This window comes from Lonchura striata, chromosome 4A (assembly GCF_050655825.1).
Source record: "Lonchura striata isolate lonStrDom1 chromosome 4A, ASM5065582v1, whole genome shotgun sequence".
Taxonomy (NCBI): domain Eukaryota; kingdom Metazoa; phylum Chordata; class Aves; order Passeriformes; family Estrildidae; genus Lonchura; species Lonchura striata.
In genome coordinates this window covers 19,392,044-19,418,778 of record NC_140742.1, presented here as the reverse complement: position 1 = coordinate 19,418,778, position 26,735 = coordinate 19,392,044, and the positions used below count along the sequence as shown (strand labels likewise).

Sequence of the window (26,735 nt, the reverse complement as noted above, 5' to 3'; positions counted from 1 at the left end):
GTAACAACAAACTCTGAAGAGCAACATTTCAAATACGAATAAAGTGCACAATTGAAATCCCTCCTCCTCCAATGCAGCATCTCTTTCAGGGAAGGCACAATCCCTATCATGTCAGGCTTCTCAATGCAGAGCTATGATCAAACAAGATAATCCATCACCATGTTCTTAGGCTAGCTCTAGGACTAAACCAAAAACCTACACAACTTTCCCAACCTCCCTGGCAAGAAACTGTTATTTTTACATGCTATTCATCTTTGGAAAATTTAGTCTGAAATAAAAACAACAGATGGCCTGATGCTGAAAGCTGTCATACAGCTCAGTACCATGGGGACCACCCAGTCAGTGATAAAATGTTTTATTATATCAGCTAGATCTGAGAAATGTAAAAGCAGTTCTGTAAATTTAATCACTGGCTGTTGGAAGAGCTGAAGAAAACCTCTCCATTTGTCATCCATATGCTCAATAGAAAAAAAAGGCTGGCTTATAAATGATGGGTTGCAAACACTGTAACGAGTTCTGTAAATTCAGCACCTTTCATGAAATTCCCATTTTAATTTCATGACTCAGAGGCACTGAGCATCTCAGGTGGAATTAGTCCAGTGCCTAATGCAATGACACTTCTAGCAAAAAGTAGTACATTATGTTTTACTCACTTTGTGATTTTTGAATTAGCACAGCATAGTGCAGCACAAACATACAGTAAAGTACAAATAAGTAAATGCTCCCAAATCTCCTGCTAGTACTAACAAAAATATCAAAGCAGCATGTAGTTATGTTGTTTTATTCAACAGTCCGATATCTCAGTGTAAGAATGTAATTTATTCAATTATTTACTCAAGAGACTCCTGAAAGAATAATACATTCAGAAATTCCCAAGATATGCTCACCAGTTGTGTTTGGAGATTGCCTATTTATATTTTACAATGTCTTCACAGAAGAGAGATTAAAATGCCTGGCTGTGTCTCCCCTGCCTTGGAAGCAGGGAAAAACACATCAATACTGCTCTGAATCTGGCTCCCCACTGCAAACCAGAGAGCAACATGCCCTGATGAAAGCTAAGAAAAAACACAGGAGTTTAGGTGAACAATTTCAACATAAAACATCTTGCACTTGGGGTAAATTGAACAGCACTTTAGCAACTGTGCATAATGGCAGGTGTAATGTGCAAGGTTAAGAGGCTAATCAAGTAAAAGTCCAGAAAAAAAAAGTAAAATAAAATAGTGGAGATCTCAGACAGGACTGATAGCTCTGGCAAAACAGTTCCAGCCCTGGTGCTTCATCACAATCCTGACAGCAAATCCAAGGAGAGAAACAAGTAGGGCCTGCTCCTTTTACTTTTTATTACATTTCTGCTGCTGCCTCTTTGTGAACTCCAGGATATTACAGGTACTTTTGATCTTTATACCATCACCACATTAACATGCAGTGTAATTCACCTCTGTGTCCTGACCCTGGAGTAACAGAGAAACTGTTGCACCGGATTCATGGCTCAACTAGTTTCAAAGTAATTTATATAATTAATAATTCACATGCATCATTCTGTGAGCAGCAGGTAGAGCACAAGCTCCAGGAATGGGGCTCATTTTGCAGGAAAGTTTATGCATGGGTCGTTTATCTACTATGTAGGCTCAAGGAATATACTGGGAACTTAAGGACACAAGAGGTATTCTTATCCTCAATACTGTCATATTTATACAGAAAACAATGATAGTTGTTGCATAACATGTATTTTCAGTATGAAAGTAGTTCTGGCAGCTATCTGCACTTTAGGGAACAATCAGAATTACCTTAAGGACCTCTGCTCATCCAAAGGCAAACTGCCCAGGTACAAAGCCCTGTTCCTAGGGCCATGCTACCTACAGGAACCAGAAAACTGAAGAGATAACTAAGGAGAGAAATGGATAAAAACAGGAAAACTCAGCCACCCTCAAGACAGCATACCTGTCAGCTTCTATTTCTGGCCCTGTGTCCTGACATTTCCCGATGTTAAGGAAACTTTCCTGTCTGACCTTTCAGGTGCCACTCCTGGGGTGACAGTGGCACCACCCCAGACTGTCACTGCTCAGACTGAAGCCCCTTTGCAGTGGCAGTTCCAGTGACCCAGTGGGTCCCCACCTGGCTCCCTGCACACCCCACACTCACACAGGATTCCTCACTGGCTCATGGCACAGTAACACAAATCCAGCTGGAGCTGGTGCTTCCAGGGAGGAAGCCTGAACAAAGGAATCCCTTTTATACTCTCACAGTTTTTGTGTAATCTGGGGTTCTCCTGCTGAACCATCAGCTCCTGCTGTGCCTGAGTGCCCAGTCACCTGGCCAGCAGCACAGGTGCCTGCCACAGCAGGTGCAGAAGAGAAGGCTGCACACTGCTAAGTGCACAGTACTTGCAGAGTGCTGCAGTGCTGAGCTACACTGGCACTCTGCAACATTCAGCTGACACCTGTTTCTGGCTCATCTGGATTTTCATGCTCACATCAGTGCTGTGAGAAGAAAAAAGAATGACAGCACTTGAAAAGGAGAACTGTATCAAGAAGAGTAATGATAAAAGAGTGATCATGGGGAAGGAACACAGTACTGTGTGACAAGCAGAGCCCAGTGATCAGACTAAGATACCAAAATGTACTGATCTCATTGGTTTCAGTGACTAAGAAATTCATACTGTTCTTAAGTGCATTTTCTCTGAACTTTAGGTGTTTAAACAGATTTAAAGATCAGATGCTTGGTCATTTGCTGGCACATAAATCCCAGATAATGCCTGCATCCTGAACAGTTACTTCAAGTGCAAAAGTGAATCATGACCATCTGCCCACTGCAGCAGGGTCCTTGGCTGTACCTGCCAGTATCATTCTTCCCAAAAAGCCACCCTCTGGCACTGCAGCTCCCACATGGACATGCCACAAGCAGTAGCTTGTACTCTCACGAAGGCCCCTGCAGTCCCCAGAGATTGCCTGCACTTCTGTTTAATTACATGTTGCTGAGGCATATCTCACCTGAATTCTTTATCATAGAATGGTTTGGGTTGTAGAAAACTTAAAGATCATCTTGCTCCAACTCTCAGGAAGAACCACACACTGAATTGGGTTAAGACACCAGATTCCAGATCAGAAAAATTGCCTGATAAGGTCTTCAACACAGCAGTACCCTACCACAAAACCTATTCCCAGTTCAGAGATCCTTTGATTGAAACTCTTCAATCTTAAGGCACTGTGATTATTTTCAAGAATTATGAGAGTTAGATCCCCAATGTGATGATGCTCCATGAATCAAAAGAGATTGCCTCTCTCAAAGTTGCTAACAAATGCCCAGAGTACACAGCAGCACACAATCAACTAGAGTTGGACTGCACAAGAATCCATCTGAGCCTGCAGCAAGTGCTGTCCTGTGTTCTCAGTTTGGCACAGAGTTCCTTCTCCTGCCTCTGCAGCCTGGGGTGCCAGTCAGACTATCTCGTTCTTTCACTTTTCCCCAGAAACCTTTTCTTTCCTGCATGAAGGCCACTCCAGCGTTTTGGAGAACAGTTTCATTCTTTTGTTTCTCCAGCAGCATTAGCTGGGACACACAGATATCAGTATTTAGCAGTGCCTTCCCCCAGGGCCAGCCTGCTGCCTCCAGTGGCACAACACATCCACACACAGGGATGGCACAGGAAGGTAAATGAAGACTTTTAAATTTGTGTGAGAAAACTACCAAATACCTCTGCAATTACTCAGACATATTTCTTTTAGAAAAAGCTACATCAGCCTATTACAGACTGTGTGGGGGGAAAATAACTATATATAGGATTGGTTTTAATTTTAAATACTGTGTTTCTTAACAGATTAAAAACTGAGCTGAGCAAATATACTGCTTAGTGTGAATGAATTTAAATGGTTTCATCTCGGTAATTTCCAGGCAAGTGCAATCAAGTAATAATACAAGCAATAATGCATGCTGCTCCTTGAAGTATATAAGTTCTGGATAAGAAAAAATTTCATTTAATCATTAAGAGCAAATGCTTTCTCAAAGTCATCAGTATGATCTGCCTTTTGGTGCAAAGTATCTCAGCCTGGTTTTTTAAGACCCTGGCACCTTTCCAAGATTACTTATATTTCTTTCTAGTTACAGACGTCTGAAATTTTCTACTCATGTTTGTTTTGAGGGCTTCTATTCAAGTAGAGTGGTCTCAGGTTATTACAACTTCCTTCAAACAGGGGCTTGAGTCATTGATTTTATTGCTTAATGATAAATTGAAAAATTAAATAACCCAAGAAAAAAAGTTTTGTCAATACTTGAGATGTTGGCACCTCCCGCTGGTAGTGATAGATTAGCCTGGAATCTATTATTTTTTCATGAATAGCCTATTACTGTAAAAGAATGCATTATAAGTATTTCTGTTCATTGTTCACTTTCACCACAAGAAGTGTTATTTATTTTGCTAGAATCTACAGGAGTTTCTCTTGTGCCATCTGGCAACCTCATTTGCATGTTTCACATTGATTATAGAAGCACCATTAAGTCTCCTCAACACAATACTTTATTTTTATTATCAGAAACTGTTTTCCTTCTGATCACCAGCAGTAAATCCATATTCTTCCCAGCTAAACATAATTTCACATTCCATTTAATCTCAGATGAGTTCCTTCCCATATACTCAGAATATAATTTAGAATACAGATGTCAGGGATTTTTAGAGCCCTGGCTTTCAAGCACATACACCGCTTCATTCACAAAAGTCAAAACCAACTACCTGACAGATGTGAGGTGCCTGCTGCACAGGGAATCCACACAGGATCCACACCACACACTTCAAGAGGTAGAAAGGGAAATTTATTTCATTCACTGGCACCACGCATCGGCAAAAAGTCCCTTGACTTGGAACACCACCAGGAATGGCCCATGCTCTTATACCAAAAAAAAAAAAAAAAACCAGCACCCACCTTTGTTCAGGACAATCCCACCTGCTCTCCTCAAAGATTCCCCATAGTCCATAAAAGGGATAAGCAGGCACTTATTTAAAGGGAACACAAAAGGACAGCCCTGGAACTTCCACACAAGACATTGGGGTAGGAAATTAAAGAGCCAGAAAGAACCATCTGGGTTACCAGTCCCCTGCCATTTAGGGAGCTACTCCAAATGCTTCATCCCTCTGTAACTGAACACAGCCACATTCCTGAAGTGACAAAATCACCGAATTGAGCATTTTCAGTCAGGCTGTTACCTGCCACCTCTGCTTAAATCACAACAGATTTAGAGCAAGTTCGGGTTTTGTGTGTTTTTGTTTTGGCATTTGGTGGGGGTGTCTGTTTTGTCATGTGTTTACATGTGTTTTACAGAAACAGAAAGTATAACACTTATCTAGGCTTCACACAACAGAAAAAAAAAGCCTACAGAAATATTAATGGTCACATAACCTACCTCTGTTAACCAAGTGAGTAACACCCAAAGAGGCTCACTTAGAAATTAACATAATATAAAACACCTACATAATGCACACAAAGTAGTTAAATATATGTTATTACTTAAGTAAATCTTCTAAACTGCTGACTGCTGTATGTTCATTAGCCAAGAGCCTCGATCTGAGAAGTTAAAATATCCTTGGCAAACACCCCCAACACACAAGTGCCACACAGCTCCACCTGGACACAAGGCTCTGACAACACCCATCTAAGCTTTGCATTTTTATTCCCAATATTTTATCACTCAACTAAACCTCCCAGCAAACCTTCAGTCACTGCTGCATCCCTGTTGTTCATTTCATATTCATCCTGAATGTATCCCCCTATATTCTCCCTACCATTTTTTATTTGTTTTGCCAACCAGCATGTTGCTTTCTTCCATGCCAGACTTCACATCTAAGGACTGTCTTAATACATGCAGTACTTGTTCTACTGCTGTATAACCTGCAGAACCCACAAACAAAGCATGACAGTGACAAAACAGCCCAAGTGCCAAGACAAGCGCTCCATCCTGAGCTAGGCATATTCTCAGCTCCTCACAGCCATCTGTCAGTAACTGCACCTGACAAGGCAAGCAAACACAAGTACCTGAGGCAACAATCACCTTGCTCCCATAGCTGTACATATCCTACAGCTCTAATGAAATGAGGTACAAGCTGTGGTGGGAGCTTCAGTGACAGCTGCAGTTTATGAGTGGCATTTTTCATCTCAACAACCATTTCAGCCATTGAAGGTCCTCTCAGGGCTTGCTGTGTAACACTTTTTTTCCCAGGTGTACTTCTTTTCCTCACAGTTCCAGAGTTCAGGATTTCAGGCAACAAACCCTCCCATTTCAACATCAACCTGCAGTGATCAATAAGGGAGATCACCCTCTGCATCAGCTTCGCAAATTCCAAACCATCACGCCTTTGTAAGGCACAGACCAGTCCAGTTCTGCCAAAGAAGAACAGAAATTCTTATGGGCACTCAAGCACCTTCTTCAGATAAGGTAAGCTCCAGAAAGAGCCAGTAGATCTCTGTGTAAGTATCTTATCCAGAAAATACTACACAGGTTCTCAGCCTACAGGTTCTCAGTGAGTATTAGTGCATGTGTGCTGCAACACGGGAGACAAAAACTACAAGTCTGGTTTTATTTCCCAATGCAAAATACATTCTGTTCCAGACACAGGATCAAATACTTACTTGGGTTTTGGAGCAAAACCCAAAACAGCTTGGAAAAAAAGCATAAAAGGGTTATTTTAGCACAAGCTACATTGTGAGGGAAAGCAGTTGGCACATTTTTGAGTACACAAACTGTAACTGTATGAATTTGAATTATAATGAAACTGGGGAAAAAAGGACTAAACACACACACATATTGTTTTAAGTACACTACTTTCAAAGTAACTATTTAACTAGTCTTAACAACATCTGAATCTGTGAAGCTTTTACTGATTCAAAAGCAAAACTACCTAGAATCATGATATTATTATTCTATCATTATTTCAAATCACTAATTAAAACCTCACAGGAACAAGCTAGTGGGGTTCCAGAAAACCAGCTACCAAAAAAAAAAAAAAACAAAAAACAAAAAACAGCTTTCTACTGTATTTTCTAGTGGCAGCTCTTCATCAGAACAGCTCAGACACAATGTCAAACCTCTTCATGCTGTGAACCTTTACACCTGAAAAAGCAGCAAGGATCTCTTGAAGTGCAGTTTTTAGAGGATACAAACCATAAGAGGTTAAACTTGAAAATGCTATCCTCAAAACTGCACAAACATCTTCAGCTGCCTAAGGCAGCCACCTTCGCCCCTCAAAATAAGTATTTTAACCATAAATATAGAATATTGAAAACCACAGGCAGTCAAAAGCTAAGCCCCAGAGATACTGATTACATAGTAACTCTGAGAAAATATAAAGAAAAATAATACAAATGCAGACCACTAGCTAGAAATCCCTCACAACCCTTTGCACTAGTTAAAGGGTCGGAAGAAAATTCACACGGTAGTAACTAAAAGAGAGCCATTACAGAAAATCACAGTAGGCATCTATAACAGTTAAATAAGAAAATGCATGCTAGACAGTAATAAAGCCTTTCTTCCTCAAGAACTGCAATATTTTACCTTTATTAAATAAATCAGAAGAGTCTGTACTTAAAGATACTTACATACAATACTTAGAAAATTCTTTAAGCAGGTACAAGACAATAAATCATAAACAAAAACAGCAAGAAAATTATATTTAAAGTAGATAAATAACATTTAACTATTCTAGACCCAAAATGTTGCTTTTATAAATTCTTTATAAAAGAACTAGCTCTCTTTTAGCAACACTACATACTGACTTCACTGTGACACAGCTACACCACCAAACACCTAAGGATATACAAATCCCACAACTCCACCACATTACTGACCACTCCCTAGCCAGGACCCTTATATAAACCCACCCTTAGCACAGTTCTGGAGGCTGTTCCTGTACATTTGGCAATGGCAAACAGCTGCTGCTTCCATACAGTACAGGGTGTGAAACACGAAGTTGCTTCTGTCTGGTAAGTGGAGCTGTTTTGGGCCTTTTCTTTATCTGGAGGGTTTCTTTTTCTGGTTGTTTTCTGGGTTTTTTTCTGCTTTAGTATTAAATTTAGTTGTTTTCAGTTACTGTAAAGCACAGAATGTAGCTACATGTGTGAAAAATATAATTAGTTGTTTCTTGAAAGGCTACAGGACAGGCTCTAATAGCTCTGCAAAGCTGTCTAATACAACAGCTTATAGGTATTAGGAGAAAAAGCACAGTAGCACTGCAAGTCCAGTGGGAGTATTAATGACTGCAGCACACTGTGACTCACAGAACTGTTGCTTACCCTCAAATGAGCTTGCTGAGAACAAGAAAGTGATAGTAAAATAAATGTGCAAGAGGGCTTTCTCCTCTGTGAATTGTTTTACAGAAAGGATGGAATCCCATGAGTGATAAGTCTCATAGGGGTTCTGAAGGGACACTCCTTGAGTAAGGACTGACCTCAGCCAGGGTCTGTGGCAATACTTCAATGCAAAGCAAAAAACTAAGGTATTCTGCAGCTTGGGCTGTATCCTAGCAGGTTATAGTTTGAGAGTTGAACTCTTTGTCAAGGACTTAATCTCATTTTTTATACAAATGTTGCTGCAGGGTTTTATTCTATCTGGACAGCTACCCGGTCTCCACTAATGCTGTAACAAAGTTTGTGGCTTCACAGTAACATCAGTGAATGGTAGTGACTTCATAGTAGGCTTTTGAAACCATAAGGACAGAAAGGCAGCTCAAGCAACAAATCAATTTTGTGTTCCACAGCATGACCTAATACAATGATCTTGCAGCTGCTTTTACATGCTGAATGGGGGTGAAATGCTGTTCTACAGTAACTATAACTCTGAGCAGAAATTAGATGTGTGGCAGGAGCAAACACTCCACAGTAAAGGCTTATCCCAGTGCATAAAATAACTTTTAAGACATACCCAAAAATAAGGGTATGTCTTAAAAGTTAGTAAGTAAGCAAGCATTAAAAGCCATAACTACAAATATGTTTGTAGTAGAGCAATGGCAGCAAATGGCACATAAGCTGTTTTAATGACAAAGTAAATATCATATATTTTCCTGGAAAAAGAACCCACAAATATTGTTCAGAAAGTAACATAGACTGCTGGTTCCATGCAGAGCAGGTAAAACCAGATCTACAGAATATCTGTGTTGTCACATTCAGTAATTTATGCCTACAGCTTAACTCCTAGTAAAGTCAATTGTCTCTATAAATGAAGTGGACTCACCAGAAAAAAATAGTTATGCTGTAATTAAATGAGTTTATTTCCTTTGTGTAGATGACACAAAGATATGCAGTTAAAATGCAAAATTGTATGCGAGTATACCCTGTGAGCACACCTTCTGCTGCATCCTAAATTTAAGATTTGCTTTCAGCTTGTTATTGTGTGACTTCAGTTAAGTATGCAATAAGGCAATTAGGAAATGACAAATTATAAACATATTCAAATTCTAAACTAGTTCAAGTTCCAAAAAGAAACAGCTACATGTGAACAAAACCAAATAGCCTTGAAATCATGAATGAAGCATGGCATGTGTTATAAGACATAACTATCAGGATCTGATGACTAATTTTTTCTTTTAATGAAAGTAGAAGTTGCCTGTTTGGATTTTTTTGTTTGTTTGTTTGTTTGTTTTTCTCTTTAGATGTGGCATGACACTGTGCCTAAAAAAATATTTCTGAACTACATTTTGTAGTATAAAACTGACTGGCCATATTAACTGCTGCTTATCCTGACAAGAAGGATTTGGGAATGCTGGGGGATGAGAGGCTGGACAGGACCCAGCCATGTGCACTCACGGTCCACAAAGCCAAGTGTGTCCTGGGCTGCAGCCAAAGCCCTGTGGGCAGCAGGGGAAGGAGGGAAGGGATTCTGCCCCTCTGCTCCACTCTGGTCAGACCCCACCTGTTGAGAAGGATGGATAAATATAATTATTCATAAATAATACAGCCAAGATAAAACAGTCCTCCCTGCTAGCCAGACAATGCCCCTGCCTACGGATGGGTCCAGGGGTCAAATCATCTCACCCCCCAAAAGATGTATGGTTGGTTCACCCCACACCTGTAACCCTCCCCTAAAACATCAAGTGCCTGTAACCCCATTGGCCCGAGCCTTGTTCCAGCCCACCCTAAAGCCCCCTGAAAAGGGGGCTCCAAGGGACCAGACCCTCTCTTGGAACTTCCCCCTCTCTTGGATCTTCCCCTCCTCTTAGAACTCCCCATCTCCTAGAGCATCCTTTTGTCTCTCCCCTCCCCCACTTCCTTAAGCCTCGTGTGCTGCATCTGGCAGCTCAAGGCAGGACCTTTCTGCATCCCCAATAAACCTTATTCCCCAAGAGCAACCTTCAGAGATCTCTCATCTCTATTCACCTAAACCATCCTGGAGCAGCAGAGCTCGTTACACCCACCTGCAGTGCTGCCTCCATCTCTGGGGTCCCCAGGACAGGCAGGACATGGACCTGGTGGAGCAAGTCCAGAGCAGGCCATAAAGGTGATCAGAGGGATGGAACAGCTCCCCTAGGAGGAAAGGCTGAGAGAATTGGGATTGTTCAGCTTAGAGAAAAGAAGCCATCTGGGTGACCTTATTGTGGCTTTCCAGTACCTGAAGGGGGCCCACAAGAAACATGGAGAGGGACTTGTCACAAGATCCTGGAGTACCTGGACCAGGGTAAATGGCTTCAGACTGAAAGACAGCTGGTTTGGATTAGATGCCAGGAAGAATTTCTTCACTATGAGGGTGCTGAGGCACTAGCAGGTTGCCCAGAGAAGCTGTGGCTGCCCCATCCCTGGAAGAACTTGTCAGGTTAAATGGGGCTCTGAGCAACCTGGTCTAGTGGAAGGTGTCCCTGCCCCTGGCAGGAGAGTTGGAACTGAATGGTCTTTAAGGTCAATTCCAATTCAGGCCATTCTATCTATGATCTACTGTGGTCTTGTGTTCTCTGTACCTTAATAAATCTCTATAAACACTTGTGAGGTGTTGGATTCCTACCAAAACAGCCAAGTCTAGCCTCCAGCGAGGCTAAACACTGCACTGGTACAATGCCCAAGCTGAGATCTGCTGTTACTGTGCAGCTTGAACTCTTAACACTCCTTAGCATTTGATCCTCAGGGTTCCTATCACTCATCTCAATTACAACAGTTAGTGATTTGCACTCCTGAAAATCTACTCCATGCTGTTTTCAAGTACACAAGAAATTAAACCTTTAAGGACCACCCGTGAAAAGTTTGGGTCAAGTGATTTGCCTTGTATCATACAAGCTCTGTGATAAAGAGCTGAAATAAGTACAGTCATCCACAGAGGTTTCTTCCTCAAGATAAATAATACTCTCACAATCTGCATTCCTGATCTCCTTAACTAACCCCATTTCTGGAGAGAAAAAAAATCTGATTCAAAGCTTGTTCACCACAGACTTTAATTCTTTACAAGCTCCTGGCCTTTAGGAAACAAATTATAGAGACTACTGCCATGTTCATATACCCTCCCCTTAAGCAGACATTTTATTGTCTGATTAGTTCTTTCAAACAACTTAATTTCTTAATGTGTCTATGCAGGACAGCTTCAATATGTAGCAAAATCTATACTACTGTAGATTGGCTTTAGATTAATGATGGAGATCATTGCCTTGGTCTATCAGTTTATTTAGGTCTGCTATTAGCTGAGGTGGAAGCACAGTCTGTGTCACTGGCTTTTTAAGTGTTAAAAGCAGAGAAATGGTGAAACTGAGTTTTGTTGTCTATTACAAGCTGAAAGAGTGTGAAATAATGTTACACAAACCTGCATTGCCTTCACCTTTTATTCTTGGTCCTATAGGAGATTACATGAAGGGAAAACACTCCCTAAAACAGTCCATCTTTAAAAAGAGTATTTCTTGTAGACTGTCTGCAGCATAGTGAAAAACAGAAGTAACTTAAATAATTGCTTGCCTTTTCTTCCTGAAAAAACTCGACTGTGACCAGTTCAGTGGACAAACAGGAACCTAACAGGAAGCTAATAAGTAACTCACATGTGCTAAAAATATCTGTTCTACCCACCAAGTTTAGAGTCTAGGAAGATAACTTCATCTGCACTGTAATACACCAACATAACTTTCTCTGCTTATTTAGACCATTCCTTGTTTTTATCACTTTGCTGTAATCTAAAAGAACACTCAGAGATACACCTTCTCAAGTGAAGGCAGGACACAAACTCTATTTACATCACTTGCATCACTTGATGTTGTACCTGAGCTTATTCTACTGTGTTGACAGGAAAATAATTTTCTTTTTCCCAACAAATTCTGATGCCTCTGACTTTGTAGTGAGATGGGTAGAGCTAAATCAGCTTGATTATACACTCTGATTGTTAAGCTTTAACTGTTCATCTGCGACTTGGCTCCTGGAGATCAGTCTTAGCTGGCAGGGAAGTGGATATCGATGATGCCCCGATGTGGGGTTCGGTGTCACGCTCCCAAGCTGAGCTCTGTCGTCTGGGTATCAAATCTGAGCTCAGCTCTACGCTTTGGGTGGCACCCCCGAGCTCGGCTCTGTCCCCTGGGTCACGCCCGTGGGCTCAGCTCTGTCCCCTGGGTCACGCCCGTGGGCTCGGCCCTGTCCCTTGGGCGGCACCCCCGAGCTTGGCCCTGTCCCTTGGGTCACGCCCGTGGGCTCGGCTGTCCCCTGGGTCACGCCCGTGGGCTCGGGCCTGTTCCTTGGGTCACGCCCGTGGGCTTGGCCCTGTCCCCTGGGTCACGCCCGAGCTCGGCCCTGTCCCTTGGGTCACGCCCGTGGGCTCGGCCCTGTCCCCTGGGTCACGCCCGTGGGCTCGGCTCTGTCCCTTGGGTCACGCCCGTGGGCTCGGGCCTGTTCCTTGGGTCACGCCTGTGGGCTCGGCTCTGTCCCCTGGGTCACGCCCGTGGGCTCGGGCCTGTCCCTTGGGTCACGCCCGTGGGCTCGGCCCTGTCCCCTGGGTCACGCCCGAGCTCGGCCCTGTCCCCTGGGTCACGCCCGTGGGCTCGGGCCTGTCCCTTGGGCGGCACCCCCGAGCTCGGCTCTGTCCCCTGGGTCACGCCCGAGCTCGGCCCTGTCCCTTGGGTCACGCCCGAGCTCGGCCCTGTCCCCTGGGTCACGCCCGTGGGCTCGGGCCTGTCCCCTGGGTCACGCCCGTGGGCTCGGCCCTGTCCCCTGGGTCACGCCCGAGCTCGGCCCTGTCCCCTGGGTCACGCCCGTGGGCTCGGCCCTGTCCCCTGGGTCACGCCCGTGGGCTCGGGCCTGTCCCCTGGGTCACGCCCGTGGGCTCGGGCCTGTCCCTTGGGTCACGCCCGTGGGCTCGGCCCTGTCCCCTGGGTCACGCCCGTGGGCTCGGGCCTGTCCCTTGGGTCACGCCCGTGGGCTCGGCCCTGTCCCCTGGGTCACGCCCGTGGGCTCGGGCCTGTCCCTTGGGTCACGCCCGTGGGCTCGGCCCTGTCCCTTGGGTCACGCCCGTGGGCTCGGCCCTGTCCCCTGGGTCACGCCCGTGGGCTCGGCCCTGTCCCCTGGGTCACGCCCGAGCTCGGCCCTGTCCCTTGGGCAGGCCCAGCCTGGGGCGCTACTGCAGCAGCAGCCGGGCCGCGCTCGCCGCCTGGCGGCCAGGCAGCGGCAGTGCCCGCCGGCTCTGGCTGCCGGCCCGCACAGCCACCGCTACGAGGCCGCTGCCCTGGCTCAGCAGGGCTGCCTCCCGTGGGGGATCAGGACGCGGCTCCGCTCGGCCCCAGCGCCGCTCCCGTCCCCTCTGCCCCCGGCGATCCCCGGAGATGGGGCTCCCTCCGTAGCGCCGGACGGGAACAGGTCGGCTCCCCCAAGAAATGGGCTCGCTCCCGGCGCGGTCAGACGGTGGCCAGACCCCCGAGGAGCCGCCTGTCCTGCTGCTCTGTCTTCTCGGGGTGCCTCTTCCATAAGCTTTGCCTCACACCACTAAAATCCACAGCTTTTTCACCTCCCGGAGCTCTGCTGCAACCTCCCTCCCTCCACTACCTCCTTGGTCTCTTTATTCACGTTCGGTTCTCCCCTACACACTGCCTAAGGTGTTCCTTAGCTTAAGTGATCCTTCAGCTCACTACTTCATCTCCTCAACACCTGCAATCCAATCCCTGAGAGTCAACCTTCCACCCCATAAAATGGGCTCTCTGCATCCCAGGGACTTTCCTGGGGCGCAGGTCAGCTGGGAAGGCTCCTGCCCACAGCTTTGCTCTTCCATATAGCAGTGCAGCTGGTCTGTGCCAGAGTCGGCAGAGCACACGGATGCAGGATGTGAACCTCCCTACCAAACTGCTCACATCTGACAAAATCTGGACGTGCAGGGATGCCTGCTTTTCTGGGGAATATTCCTGGCCATGGCAATGCTTTCAATTACTCATTTGGATGCACAGCAATGGGTGTTCCTGCAAAAACCCTCCTGCAGTGCCCCAGAGACTCCACTGATAAGGCCTTAATCAGCACATTCCATGGAGCTGCTCAAGGAGTTGTGCGGAAGCTGTTAACAGTAGTTGAACAAGATCAGCTGAGCACTAAGGCTTCTACCTAAACTGGCAGTTACTGTGTCACTGCAGAATGCCATCAGCTGTCTCAGGTCTTTTGCAAGTGGCAGATCAGAGGGGGCCCTGAGATCACAGGCAATGAGGGATCAATTCAGTGACGAAGAAAAGTCTGAGTGTCCATCGTGCATCCCGGCTCACCAGGAGCAGAGACCTGGAGCAGAGGGTGGGGGGGGGACACAGCTGTGCTGTGCCACAGGGAGAGAGGGAGGGAGATGGAAGGCATCAGCCCGTCCATCTTCAGGTGGCATCGGGCCTGTCTGGAGCCTCCCTTCATCTGCTGTTTTAGCAAAGGTCACACGTTCTCGTTCGGAAGGATTTCTCTCAGAGCTGAAGGCAAGAAAAGCACTTTTACTTCTGTGCTTCTGCCTTCAAACCATGCCCCGGTGTGTCCGCCGAGCCAGCCGAGGCGACCTGGGATGTGTCTGTTCGAGCTTCCTCTGCCGTGAAGGGAAAAGTACCCTTTTGTCCGAGGGGCTCCCACAGCCCCTCTCTCAAAGGGGCGGCGATGCACGAAGCTCTGCCTCCATCTCCCGGGAGCTCTCCCTGGAGTCTCCGTCTGCCTGGACGTGGCCTGCCTGCGAACTCCTTCGCGCTGCGACGCGTGACAGCCCCGGGGCCCCTTCCCCCTCTGCCGCGGCTGCCTCGGGGCCGGCGGGGCCCGCCCTGACCCCAGCCCGGCCCCCGCTCCGCTCGCAGTCCGCCCGCCTCTGCCGGCCTGTGCGGACCTGCCGGGCAGGCACACCCAGCAGGGTGTGAGCGCCGCGAGAGCCGAGTGCTGGCACGCGTGGGCCCGGGAGAGCCCAGCCCCGCGCTCACCTGGCCCGGCTGCGGGAGCCCGACGTCCGCGGGGAGCAGGTATTTGGTGCCGGGGCGGCTGCCTCGGCCGTGGGGATGCTGTCCTGTGCCGCCAGGGCTGGCAGGGCGGCACGGGGAGGGGGTGATGATCCCGGCTCTGCGGGAAGCTGTGGGGGGAAGGAACGGGCGGTTGCCCGTGTTGTTCCCATGTTCTGGAGAGCAGGAACGGGGAGCCCAGGACTGGCTGCCCGGGCATGAGACTGAGAGTGGGGAATCTGTGCTAGGCTGTGCCGCTCTTGCTGTTTTGGGGTCACCCTATGCCCCATTACTGAGCCCATGTTCTATTCTGTGTCCTACGAGGAAAGGGAACAGTGGGGTTAGGCTCCAGCTTCTGCTGACCTGCCCGGTGGCACACAGCCTGGGCTGGCTCAGCTCGGCTCCTCCAGGACAAGGGGATCTTGATCTGCATATGGCCACCAGGTTGTCCTGTGCGAGTAACCCTGGGCCACAGAGGTCTTTGTGAGGCTACCAGCACACACTGCCGTGTCGGGTGACTGTGGCAATGGGTTAGTTACCCGTTCAGATTCCCTGTGCCTCACACACTAGGGCTGTGAGCGTGCTGTGGGGGTTGTTTGGTGTGGCCTAAAGGAGGGGTCCTTCCAGCCGTGATGGAGCCCCAGCTCCCACTCTGCTGCTCTCCCGCTGGAGCCTGGAGCAGAAGCTGAGCAGGGTCTGGCATGTGCCTATCCCTGCTCTGTCTGGGATGTGTGCCCTGCACAGAGGTGTTGTGCCATAACCACTAATGCTACTGCTGTAGTCACACTCTGAGCTGGAGAACAGGGTAGCATTTCCCCTCCAAACCCTCCAGACAGCACCACTGGGGAAGATTTGTGACTAGTTCTGTGCCACTTTCTGCCAAGCTCCAGTCTTGGCGGCAACAGTCCCTTGGAGCAGCTGAGCTGCAGCTGGTGCCCACAGCCACTCCTTCTGTATTGCGAACCCTGCGTGGGAGCCTGCCAGGAGCTGCTGACACCAGTGCTCTGCCCACGTGAGCAGTGACAGGGAACAGAGTGACTCCAGGTGAAGACTGGCTGAGCCCACTGGTCCCTGGTGGAAGTGGTGACTATTTCTGGTGACAGCAGGGGTATGAGCCTGCAACCAGAGCTCCTGGGCATCAGGAAGGGAAATATCTGTACTTGTATTAAGGCTGACTCCCTCAGTGCCATCACTGAGTAGGTCACAGCTGCTGATCTGTGGCAGAAGGTGGAGGGGGCAGCAGATGTGGGGCTCTGTTTTGCTGCTCATCATCCTCTGTGCCTTGGCTGGCTGGACCTGCTGATGGCAGCCCCTGGACATAGCCGAGCCTGCAGAAGCTGCCTGGCCAGGGATAGGGTCCTGCTCATAGGGTGCTGCCTGCCTGTGTGTGACCCTGTGCTCAGGGTCAGGCAGGCTCTGCCCCCCAGCCCTGGAGACTCCCATGGAGTGGTACTTAGGAGCAAGGTGCCAGGCTGGGATGCTGCCCTGTTACAGGGGCAGAGCAGGCTGACATTGGCCACAGCTAGGGAATGGCAGAGCTGCTCTGGTCTGGCTGGCTGAGCCAGGGAGGGGCTGGGCTAGCTCTGCTCCCTCTCTCCACAGCCCAGATTGGAATGGGACACAGCTCTATGAGGCACACCATTGCTTCCAACATTGGAGAGGATGTGGCTGGGAGGATGTGGTCAGTTGTCTCTCATGCCTGGCTCAGTGGTCACAGTGAAATGAGAGCCAGGCTTAATCTGCAGGGTGATAGTGTTGCATAGTGTGCCTGGCCTGTTGGGGAGGTTGGGGTGAGGAGGAGCAGCTCCACAGCAGCACAAGCAATAGTAAAGATGGGATTTTGCCAGATGGATTGAGGAAGACCTTGTTTTGGGCTCACTGCTTCTTCCAGCCAAGCACCAGGACTCTGGGGGTCACAGCAAAGCATCCTGGCTCTCTCCCCTTGCCAGCATGGGGAACTCAGTGGTGGCCCTGCCTCCAGCCTGGATCTCTGTGACTGTAGAAATGGGCTCCCCCACAAGTACTTAGACTAAAGCCATCCAGTGCCTGCTCAGCTGCAGCTCCTTCAACCACACTTGGGATTCCTTGGTGTGCAGGTTGAGCTAAGGGGCTGCCAGGATGGTCCTGCATCAGCAAGGACCTGGACTTAGGGATAAGAACAGGAAATTCCCAGGTCATGGCATGGCACTGGACAGTCCTTGCAGGTGGGGAAGCCTGGGTGCAATGCTGCTGTCAAGCTGACTGGCTAGGCTGCTTGCCCCTGGACAGTGCTGCTGCATAGTGGTCCTGGCTCCCAGGCAGAGGGCTGAACCCTGGGCAGAGGAGCAGGCCCTGCTCCCTGCCAGCTCCAGGCTTGTTCCAGCTTGTTGGGTGAAGGGTCCCAGCATAGCCTGCTGAACAGGTTGGGCTGCACCCTGTGCTGCTTCTTCTCCTGACACCAGGCCTTGCCTGGGGACACACTCAGCAGCCCCACTACATCCCAGCACCCTGGGCCACCTGCCAGGGTGCCTGGACATAAAATGCTTCAGTGCTCCATCCACATGGGGTGGAGCCAGTATGGTGAGAGGTTTGTGCCAACACACTGTGTGTATCCCCGCAGGACACCTGACCTTTGCTGACAGTCTGCTGCTATGGCAGACCCCCCTGGTTGCTGCTCTACCTGTGCTACCTGCCTGCTCTGCCCCTACAGCTGCCAGTGGGTCACTGCCAAGAAGGAGAAGAGGAAGGGCCTGAGAACCACCAAGGTGATACCTGAGTGATGCTGAGCTGGGGCTTGCCTTTGTGGAGTCTCATAATGGTGGCTGGGGTGGGGAAGGGCTCTGTCTGGGATGCTTAGCCAAAACACTGAGCTGCTGACCTCTTGCTGCTGCTCCTGCTTCCCAGACCTGAGCCCCAGGAAAGCTGGGGTGCTAACTGGCACCCTCACTGCCCAGGAACTGCCCTAGCCTGGAGCAGTGAGAAGGTGTTCCTGCTGGGTGACAAGAAGGGTAAAGCAGCGTTAGTGTACATCTGCAGTGGGGCTTGCACGTGCCTGGGGCAGAGCAGAGCCCTAGGGCTCAGCTGGCAAGCAGGTCCTGGGGCACCTGGCCAGGCACGTTGAAGACACAGTTCCTGGGCTGGGTGTGGCCCCACCAAGGGGGTGTCCCCAGCAATTTGTAACCTGGGAGTGGTGAGGCCCTGGGATTTTCTGAGGTCTCCGACTCCCATGGGAGTGGCTCTGCTGCTGCTTGTCCTGTCTTGCCTGGAATGTACAAATAAGTCTGGGTTGCTAGGTGTCCCTCTGGTGCCTGTGGCACCCCTCACACATGTGGTACTAGTGGTTGTGGACAGTGCAGCTGGACCCAGTCTCAAACTCACCACTACCAGGGCAGTTCTGAGGCCCTGCACTGCTCTCTGCCCAGCTCATGGATCATGCACCTAGAAAGGAATGGGATCTTGCTCCCTGCTCCTCCTTATGTCCAAAGTCCCAGCCTGTTCCCATGGAGTGCTGCATGGGAGAGGAGGCAGTCTTGACACAGGGGCTATTCTCCCCAGCCTGGCATAGGCAGATTTTTAGTTTGTTGTAGGACATGCTGATCCATCTTTCTGTAGCGTGGATCCAGCCAAGGCTGGCTCTGGTCCCTCTCCATGGCAGCTCAGTGCCTGGACCCCTGGGCCTGCTGTGATGCCCTGTGCTCCCTGCTGCTGGCTGGGTGATACCCAGGGGTTTCAGAAACCTGCCTGGAGGCTAGGTGCCCTGAGGGTACGTGTATAACTTTCATCTCTGGCTTTCAGTATGACTGCAGCTGGTTCCTTTTCCTCTTCTGCGTCTTCCTCTTCACACTGGTGTGGCTCTACTTCGCTATCATCATCCTCAATGATTTCCACAACTTCAGCGAGTGAGTAGGATCTACATCTAGCCTTGTTCCCCACATCACCCTTGCCCCTCTGACCTTCCCCTTTGCTGGCAGATTCATCTTCAGGCAGAGGAAGCTGTGGCTAGATTGGCCCCTGGTCCTGCTCATAGCTACAGCTCTGCTGATCAGCTACTCGTCTGTGCTGCTGGTGAGCCCTCCTGATCCTGCTGGGCGGGGGGGAATGGGTCTGTGCTGAGCACAGGCTGCCCTGTGCCGGGAGGAGCCTGCAGCATCTGGAGCCGGGTCAGCCTGAGCACAGCCAGAGCCCCTGCCTGTGCCAGGGGCCTGAGCTTCTGTGGCTGAGTCCTGTGCCCTGTGAGGGGTGAGGCGTGGGGTACAGCCCAGCTCTGACAGCTCCTTGCCCTTGCAGGTCCTTGCTTTGTGCTTGCAGCTCTGTGGCCAGCCCTTGAAGCTACACTGGGTGCACAAGGTGAGAGTCTGGAGGTGAAGGGAGAGGTGCCTGCTCTGGCTGTCCTTGCACCTTCAGAAGCTGGGACCAGCCTACTGGGCCTGTGTATGGCTGCTGTGACCCCACTAAGCAGCTCTATCTCTGCTGACCAGTCATCAGTTCCTCAGCCACATGTCTCTGGGATGGGAATATTCCCAGTGCTCAAAGCATAGAGCACAGAGCTCAGCTGCAAACCCAGATGGGGAAAGTGGGGTATCAGGGCTTGGAGGGGCTCATAAGGAAGGGATGAGGAGTCTGCCTGGACTGCAAGATGCTGTGTGCTCCCCTAACTGCCCTGTGCATGCTCCACAGATCCTGCTGATCCTAACTGCCCTGGTGGTGGCTGCAGCCTTCACAGGGCTGGGAATAAAGTGGGCGGAGGAGTGGAAAAGTGCACGTGTCTCCCTGCAGGTGAGTCACCTCGATAGCAGGGACTTCCCTGCTGTACCCAGAGCCTGACCTGTGGGCTTGAGCTGAAGGCTGCTGACCGAAGCCCCTAGCATGGCTGTGTGCACTGGGGGTGAATTCCCTGCCCTTGACTTCTGCTGCCTGGTCAGGCAAGGTGCTCCTTCTACCCCTGCAGTTTTGCCTGGAGCAGCTGCCACCAGACTTCTGATTGCTGGCTGGACTAGAGCAGGGAGTCTGTTCTCTCCGCCAGGAGCCTGTCCCTCTCTCCCTTGCACAGTGGATCTTCCAGCAGTACTGGCTGCAGGGGCAGATCCTGGCATTGGGGCATGTGTATTTTGGGGACAGGCACTGGTGCTGGCTGACACTCTGGTTTTTTTGCCTCCCCAGGCAACAGGTCCCTTCCTGCACATTGGAGCTGTGGGTGGAATGACGCTCCTTGCCTGGCCCTTGGCCAGCTTCATCTACCGCACCCGCAATACAGGTAATCGCCCTCCTAGCTCTTCACCTGTCACCTTGGCCGGTGCCTTGCTTCCTGCCACCCTGCAGCTGAGCAGCACTGTTGGCAGAGTGCTACTTGGGGAGCATCAGTGCAATCGTGGGAACAGGTCTCCAGTGCTGTAGTAATGCCTGCTCTTGGTTTCTTCTCACGACCAGCCCTTGTTGCAGCTTCAGCCCTCCCTGCTTTGCAGCTGAAGGAGGGCTACAGATGTCAGAATACTGCAGAAGTGCTGAGTTAGGCAAGGGCATGTAGCAGGACAAGAATAAATCCGCAGTTCCTGAGGCTGAAGGTGCAATGTTTGACCTAGGGCAATGACAGGTTAATGCCAGGTGAAGTAGCCTTGGTTTATTCCTAGTGACCTGCAAAATACTTCCTCTGTACCTCATTCCTTCTAACTTCTGTCTGTGCCTGCAGGTCTCAGGGTGTTTGTGCTGCTTGTATACGGTGCAGCGATGATTGCACTATACCTGGCTCCCTTGGGAATTGCCTCCCCTTGCATCATGGAGGAGAACCAGCTGCCCCCCAAGCCAGCCCTAGTTGGCCATCGAGGAGCACCCATGGTGAGTGACCAACACCCTGGCAGTGCTCAAGGTGGAGAGAGCAGGCTGCTCCACTAGGAAAAGCCAGATCCTTGTGGCCACAGGCCTGGACAAGCTCTGGCCAGCCCAGAACAGTGGTATCCCCACAGCAGCCAGGGCAGCTCAAGAGGCTGTGTGGTGAGGAGGGGATGCAGCAGCTGCAGGACAAAGCTTCTTCCTAAGCACTGCTGGACCAGGAGCATGTGACTCCCAGCAGAAGGCCTGGCTGTGTAGTGTGGGCTGGGGAGCAGGGATGAGCAGGCTCTGGCTGTCTATCCCCAGTCCTTTTCCACCCCCCACCACGTCCAGGTCACACCAGGCTCATTGTGGTTGCCCTAGAACCAGGCCAAGCTGCTGGTGCATCCAGGCAGGATGAGTGCCCCCTGCCCCATCCTGCCCACGCTCTCTGCACTAACACCATTCCTTTTTCCAGCTGGCTCCTGAGAACACCCTCATGTCACTGCACAAGGCAGTGGACTGTGATGTGCAAGTCTTTGAGACAGACGTCATGGTGAGGTAAAGGGGCTCAGAGGGAGGAAGGGGATCTGTGTCTCTTGGGATGTCACCTCCCACAGGGGGCATTCTGGAAGACACCTGGAGGACTGATAGAGCCTGCATTTGGAGACAGCCCTGTTCAAAGGGCTCTGCCACTCCCACCTTCCCAGTATGGACAGCTTGGTGTCCCAGTGATCTGGGAGAGGTACTGGGTTTCTGTCCTCCCCATGCAGATTGCCTTTTGGGAAGGGAGGCTCCATTCAGGGAAGGGGTACTGCTTGGAAAACAGACCCTGGCTCCAGTTCATCTCATGTAATCCTGTTATTTGAACAGGTGTTTCCGAGAGCAAGGAAATACTTGGTTGGTGGCTTGATCTTTAGGTGCACATTTTTGTGTAAAGGGCCACAAGCAGAATAAGGATGAGGGTTACTCTGGCAGGTGGCTGGGAGGGGGTAGAAATGCTAAGGCAGGGATAGGAGACAAACAACTTACAACATATGGCTTTCCTCTGTGTTCTTTTGCCAGTGCTGATGGGGTCCCATTCCTCATGCATGACGAGGAACTCACCAGGACCACCAATGTGCAGGCTGTGTTTCCTGAGAGGGCTGCCCGGAACAGCACTGCCTTCAACTGGACAGACCTCCAGCGGCTAGATGCTGGCAGCTGGTTTCTGGAGGTCAGGAATGTCCTTAGGGTGGTTGGTTTTTTGGGTGAAGCATTAGCCCTGCCCTGGGACTCCAGCATCTTTCCTGGTCCTAGCAGACACATGGACAGGGTCCAGAAGCCTGCACAAATCCCTTGGGTGCAGTTATGCCCCAAGCTGCAGTTTGTTCTGACTCCTCAGCTGAGTCATGGAGGAGGCTGCTTTGAGAGGGGATGTCTCATATTTGCTCTGAGCACAACCTGCCTGGGCTTGAAGGCAGCTGTGGCCAGACTCTTCCCAAAAGATGACTAACTACTGCTGAGCAGCTTTGAATGCCCACAGGTGTTGGGGCTGCTTGAATTCTGCTGTTAGTGGGGAGAAGGGTGCAGGTCCATGGATGTGCTTAGGGAGGTTCTCTGTGCCCGTCTGCACTGGAGAGCAAGTGGAGAGGCCAGTGTTGGAAACTGAGAATCAGAGACTGGGAGTCCCCCAGGCACCAGTTTGGGATGTGGAAGCTGACAGGTGGTCTGCCTGCGATGACTGCCCCCATCTCACCCTTGCAGCGGAGGCCATTTCCCACTGTGCAGAGTCTTTCTCCTGGAGATCGCAAGGAGGCAGCTGAACAGAGGATCCCATCCCTGGAACAGGCTCTAGAGGCAGCCAAGCAGAGCAACATCTCCATCATGTTTGACCTTCGGCCTGAGAACCACAGTGACTACCAGAACTTTGTCAATGTCACCCTAGGAGTGATTTTACAGTCAGGCATCCCGCTGCAGCAGGTGAGCTGGTCACCACCCCACCCCTGCCAGGCCTTGCTGTCACACCCCTGCTGTGGTGGGAGGTGCCCTGCCAGCCACACTGACCATCCCTGACACCCCATACACCCTGTCCCCATACGTGATCCCTGCTGGGCAGCCCTGCCCAGGTGTGGGGTTTTCTAGCTGGGAGAAGTTGCCAATAATTAGGGTTTAATGCCTATGGCTTCAGACCCCTCAAAATACTTCAGACCCCTCCAAATACTTTGGTTTCCCAGCACTGGCCAGCCTGGTGTGTAAGCAATGACTCAGGCGAGGGAGGAGACCAGCACTGCCAGCATGAGCAGGAATACAATGCTGAAGCTTTCACCTCCCCACACTCCACCACACCTCTCCCTGCAGCTCTTGGACTCCTGCTGAACTCTCCTGTGTTCCTTTATGCTTCATCCAACCCCTGCAGCACAGGATATCTGCTGCCTCAGGGGACAAATCAGCACTCAAATCACGTTTCTTGGCCTTTTGGGAATGCAGAGCAGGAGGAGACATAAAAATGACTACTTATATAGTGGTGATCCAAGGTGCATTCTTGCTGCAGAGCTGGGGATAAATGAATTCACTTCTTGAGCCATTCAAGGACCCAAAGAGGACTTAACTGTTGCAGATTTCCTAAGCTAGAATTGCTTTCCCCCTTCAGTGGGACCTCTGCTTACTTCCTGGCTGGGGCAAGCTCTTAGGAGACTGTCCTGGCTGAGATCCTCATGGAAGAGCTGAGTGTGGAGACCAGGGGCAGGAAGCAGCTGTCTAAGCAGGCCATGTGGGCCTGGACCTGTGAGGGAATATTGGAAGAGAGCCCACTCTCTGGAGCAGCTCTCCTCTGCACATGCTCTCTGGCTCTCGCCTAGGTCCTCTGGCTTCCAGATGGGTTCAGGGAAGATGTCAAACAGCAGGCCCCAGGTGTCCAGCATGTCTACGGTCGGAAGAGGTCTGAGAATGAGAAGGAGGCAGTACTGCGCATCAATCTTCCCTACCAGGACATGAGCTCTGAGGAGATCAGGTGAAAACGCTTTGTCCAAGTGCCTGGGAGCTGTGAGGGTCTCAGGACTGTCCCAGAGGGCAGCAGAGGTGAGGGTACTGAGTACTGGTGTGCTTCTGGGAACAGCTGGGAGTGTGCCTTGTGAACAAGTGTCCCTATCAGCCAGGGCTGTCGCAGAGGATGCAGCTGGCTGCAGTCCTCAGACCCTGCCAGCAAATCTGCCCTCAGTCTGGATCTCCAGATAGTTGTTCCATGTGGCTGCAAATGCTGGATCATATCCCAAATGTACAGCCCCCTCTGGCTGTGCAGAGTGTGGTGGTGCCCTGCTGTCTGCTATTCTGATCACGGCTGTCCCCATGCAGGCAGTACCGCCAGGAGAACATCTCTGTCAACTTATATGTGGTGAACCAGCCCTGGCTCTTCTCCGTGCTTTGGTGTTCAGGGGTGAGCTCTGTCACCACCAACGCCTGCCAGGTGCTGAAGGAGATGAAACACCCCATCTGGCTTCTGGTAAGTGACCCCTCCATCCTTCACCCTGCCCACAGCCCTGTGTCCTAGACACTTGTGGGTCCCTTTCTGCAGCAGCCCTGTGCAGCTGCCTGGAGGGTGACTTCTGCTCACTGCTGGCATGGGAGCATGCAACCCTGTAGAAGGAACTGGTGGCACAGCAGGCAGGGCTGTGCCACAGCACAGCACCCCAGCTGGCGTTCAGTGGCTCGTCTCATTGCCTTGCAGCCCAGCAGCACGTACTTCATGATCTGGATCGTTGTAGACTGCGTTTCCTTCCTTATCATCATCTGGGCTTTTTTCTTGATGAAGTAGGTCTGATCCCTTTCCCCTCTTGAGGCAGGTCTGTTGGGGGAGGTTGCAGTGTGCCCTGGGTGGCTGATGCAGACCCAAAACTGCTGCCACTCCTCTCTGGATTCAGATACTGGGGGTGTCCTCTTGTGTCTGGCTAAGTAAAACAGAAGAGTGTGGGGGTAGCTTTTATCTCCAAGCTGCAGCTAAAAGTCTGCCCTGACCCTGCCTCAGGTTGCTGGATGCCTTAGTTCACACTTGCTAGCCCACTCTGCACCCCAGGGCTTGGTGGGTTGAAGCTGGGAGATCCTGGTCCTGCTCCTTTTTTCCAGTGCTGCAGGCACTGAGAGCAGTTCCCTCTGGGACTGAGGGGCCTCACAGCCTCCAGCTGGCAGCTCAGGGGAGGGAATGGTGAGACCAGACTTGCATGCTAACATCGATCCTATTCCGTCTCCTAGGAAATGTTCCCACAGAAGACGGCCAGCGGGTGAGTGCACACGGAAGGGGAGCTTCCCTCCCTTGGAGCCAGGCTCTGCCTGTGGGACTCTCCCTGACAGGCAGGCAGCTTTCTCCAGCCAAACGTGATGGAATGGTTTGGCATGGCTGGGGGAGGGAAGGGAATCCCAGCTCAGGGAGTTTCTCCTGTCCTGCCATTAACAAGTAGCCCTGTGGGACAGCACTAGGGAATCCCACATTTCCCGAATATCCTCAAACCTGCTTTTTAGGCTACTTTGCCTGTCGATGTGGGATGGTGGCTGCCCACAATGACTGTTTTTTTCTGTCTCCTCAGAGTCTGAGACAGATGTGCTGCTCACAAAGATCAACAGCTTGATGCAAGAGTAACGCCTGTGTCAGCTGTGGGGAAAGGCAGCCAGAGCCCTGCACAGCTCAAGCGGGGAGCACTCCTCAGGCCACTGCAAGGCTCCTTTCCTTCGAGCCTCACTTCTACCGTGGTGTTCGTGGTTCCTTTCATGGTGCACAGCCGCCCTCATCTGAAAAGACTTGGAACTGAGTTTTCATTGCCAAGCTAGCAGCAAGGAACTAAAGCTTTGCAGGGGTGGCCTAGGGGAAGAATATTTATCCAGCAGTACTGGAGCTGAGACCTCTCCCATGAGGTTTGGACAGGAGCGGGGATTTGGGTCACTCTTTGGTGGAGGGGAAGGGCTGTCTCTGCCTGTTGTCAGCAGCTCTGCAGCCAGGGATGAGACACCTGGCTTAAGGGCTGTTCCCCTAGGGGCTGCCCTATCCCATGGCTTGAGGAATAGAAAGGGAATAGGGTGGATGTGGATGTGTAGTGGCTTTTCAAAAGACAAAGGGAATGCCGAGCTCTTCACCCTCTCATCCTGGACATAAAATCCTTTCCCTACTGCTGCTGCCTTCATCTTCACAGGACAGGGTCCTGGCACTCCATGCAGCAGTTAATGCCTGTTGCTCGGGAAACAAAAGGATCGGGGCTGGGGGTGGTGGGTGTCAGGAGCTGGCAGGACCGTGCTCACGCTCCTGCTGCTGCTCACGTTGCAGCAGGGCCTTGAGCAGGGAGATGGGTATCGTATCGGTTTGACTTGCTGCTGTCTATTTATGTCAATAAAGCAGAGGAGCGGCAGACCGATCCTGAAGGGGTGCGGCGGGCACGCCTGCGTCCTCCCTTCCGCACCTTTCCCTGCCGGCGGCGCTGCCGGCCCGGAGAAGGAGCCGGCGCAGCCCGGACGGTACCGGCCCGAGGCGGGCTCGCTCCGCGGCGCCTCCGTGCCACCTACTGCCGGCGGGGAGCCGGGCGGGCGGCCGGGCCCTCCGCAGCGGGCAGGGAGGCGAGGC

At 50.7% G+C, this 26,735-nt stretch overlaps 1 protein-coding gene across 4 annotated transcripts; it reads left to right on the top strand.

The window, feature by feature from the left end:
• Window positions 1-7,829: 7,829 nt before the first annotated feature.
• On the top strand, window positions 7,830-26,536 carry GDPD2 (glycerophosphodiester phosphodiesterase domain containing 2). Of its 4 annotated transcripts, none has more exons than XM_021534590.4 (16): window positions 7,830-7,967; window positions 17,967-18,111; window positions 19,142-19,245; window positions 19,318-19,411; window positions 19,634-19,693; window positions 20,024-20,122; window positions 20,507-20,600; window positions 21,033-21,178; window positions 21,630-21,712; window positions 22,217-22,367; window positions 22,898-23,113; window positions 23,992-24,143; window positions 24,485-24,632; window positions 24,858-24,940; window positions 25,379-25,407; window positions 25,711-26,536. In XM_021534590.4, exons 2-16 carry the CDS (start codon window positions 17,998-18,000, stop codon window positions 25,761-25,763), a joined length of 1,626 nt encoding a protein of 541 aa, XP_021390265.2. In that variant the 5' UTR covers window positions 7,830-7,967; window positions 17,967-17,997; the 3' UTR covers window positions 25,764-26,536. The 4 variants fall into 4 exon arrangements, with proteins under 4 accessions (XP_021390265.2, XP_021390266.2, XP_085426578.1 ...); XM_021534591.4 differs by lacking the exon at window positions 7,830-7,967 and adding an exon at window positions 15,024-15,391; XM_085570452.1 differs by lacking the exons at window positions 7,830-7,967; window positions 24,858-24,940 and adding an exon at window positions 15,085-15,391.
• The last annotated feature ends 199 nt before the right edge of the window (window positions 26,537-26,735 follow it).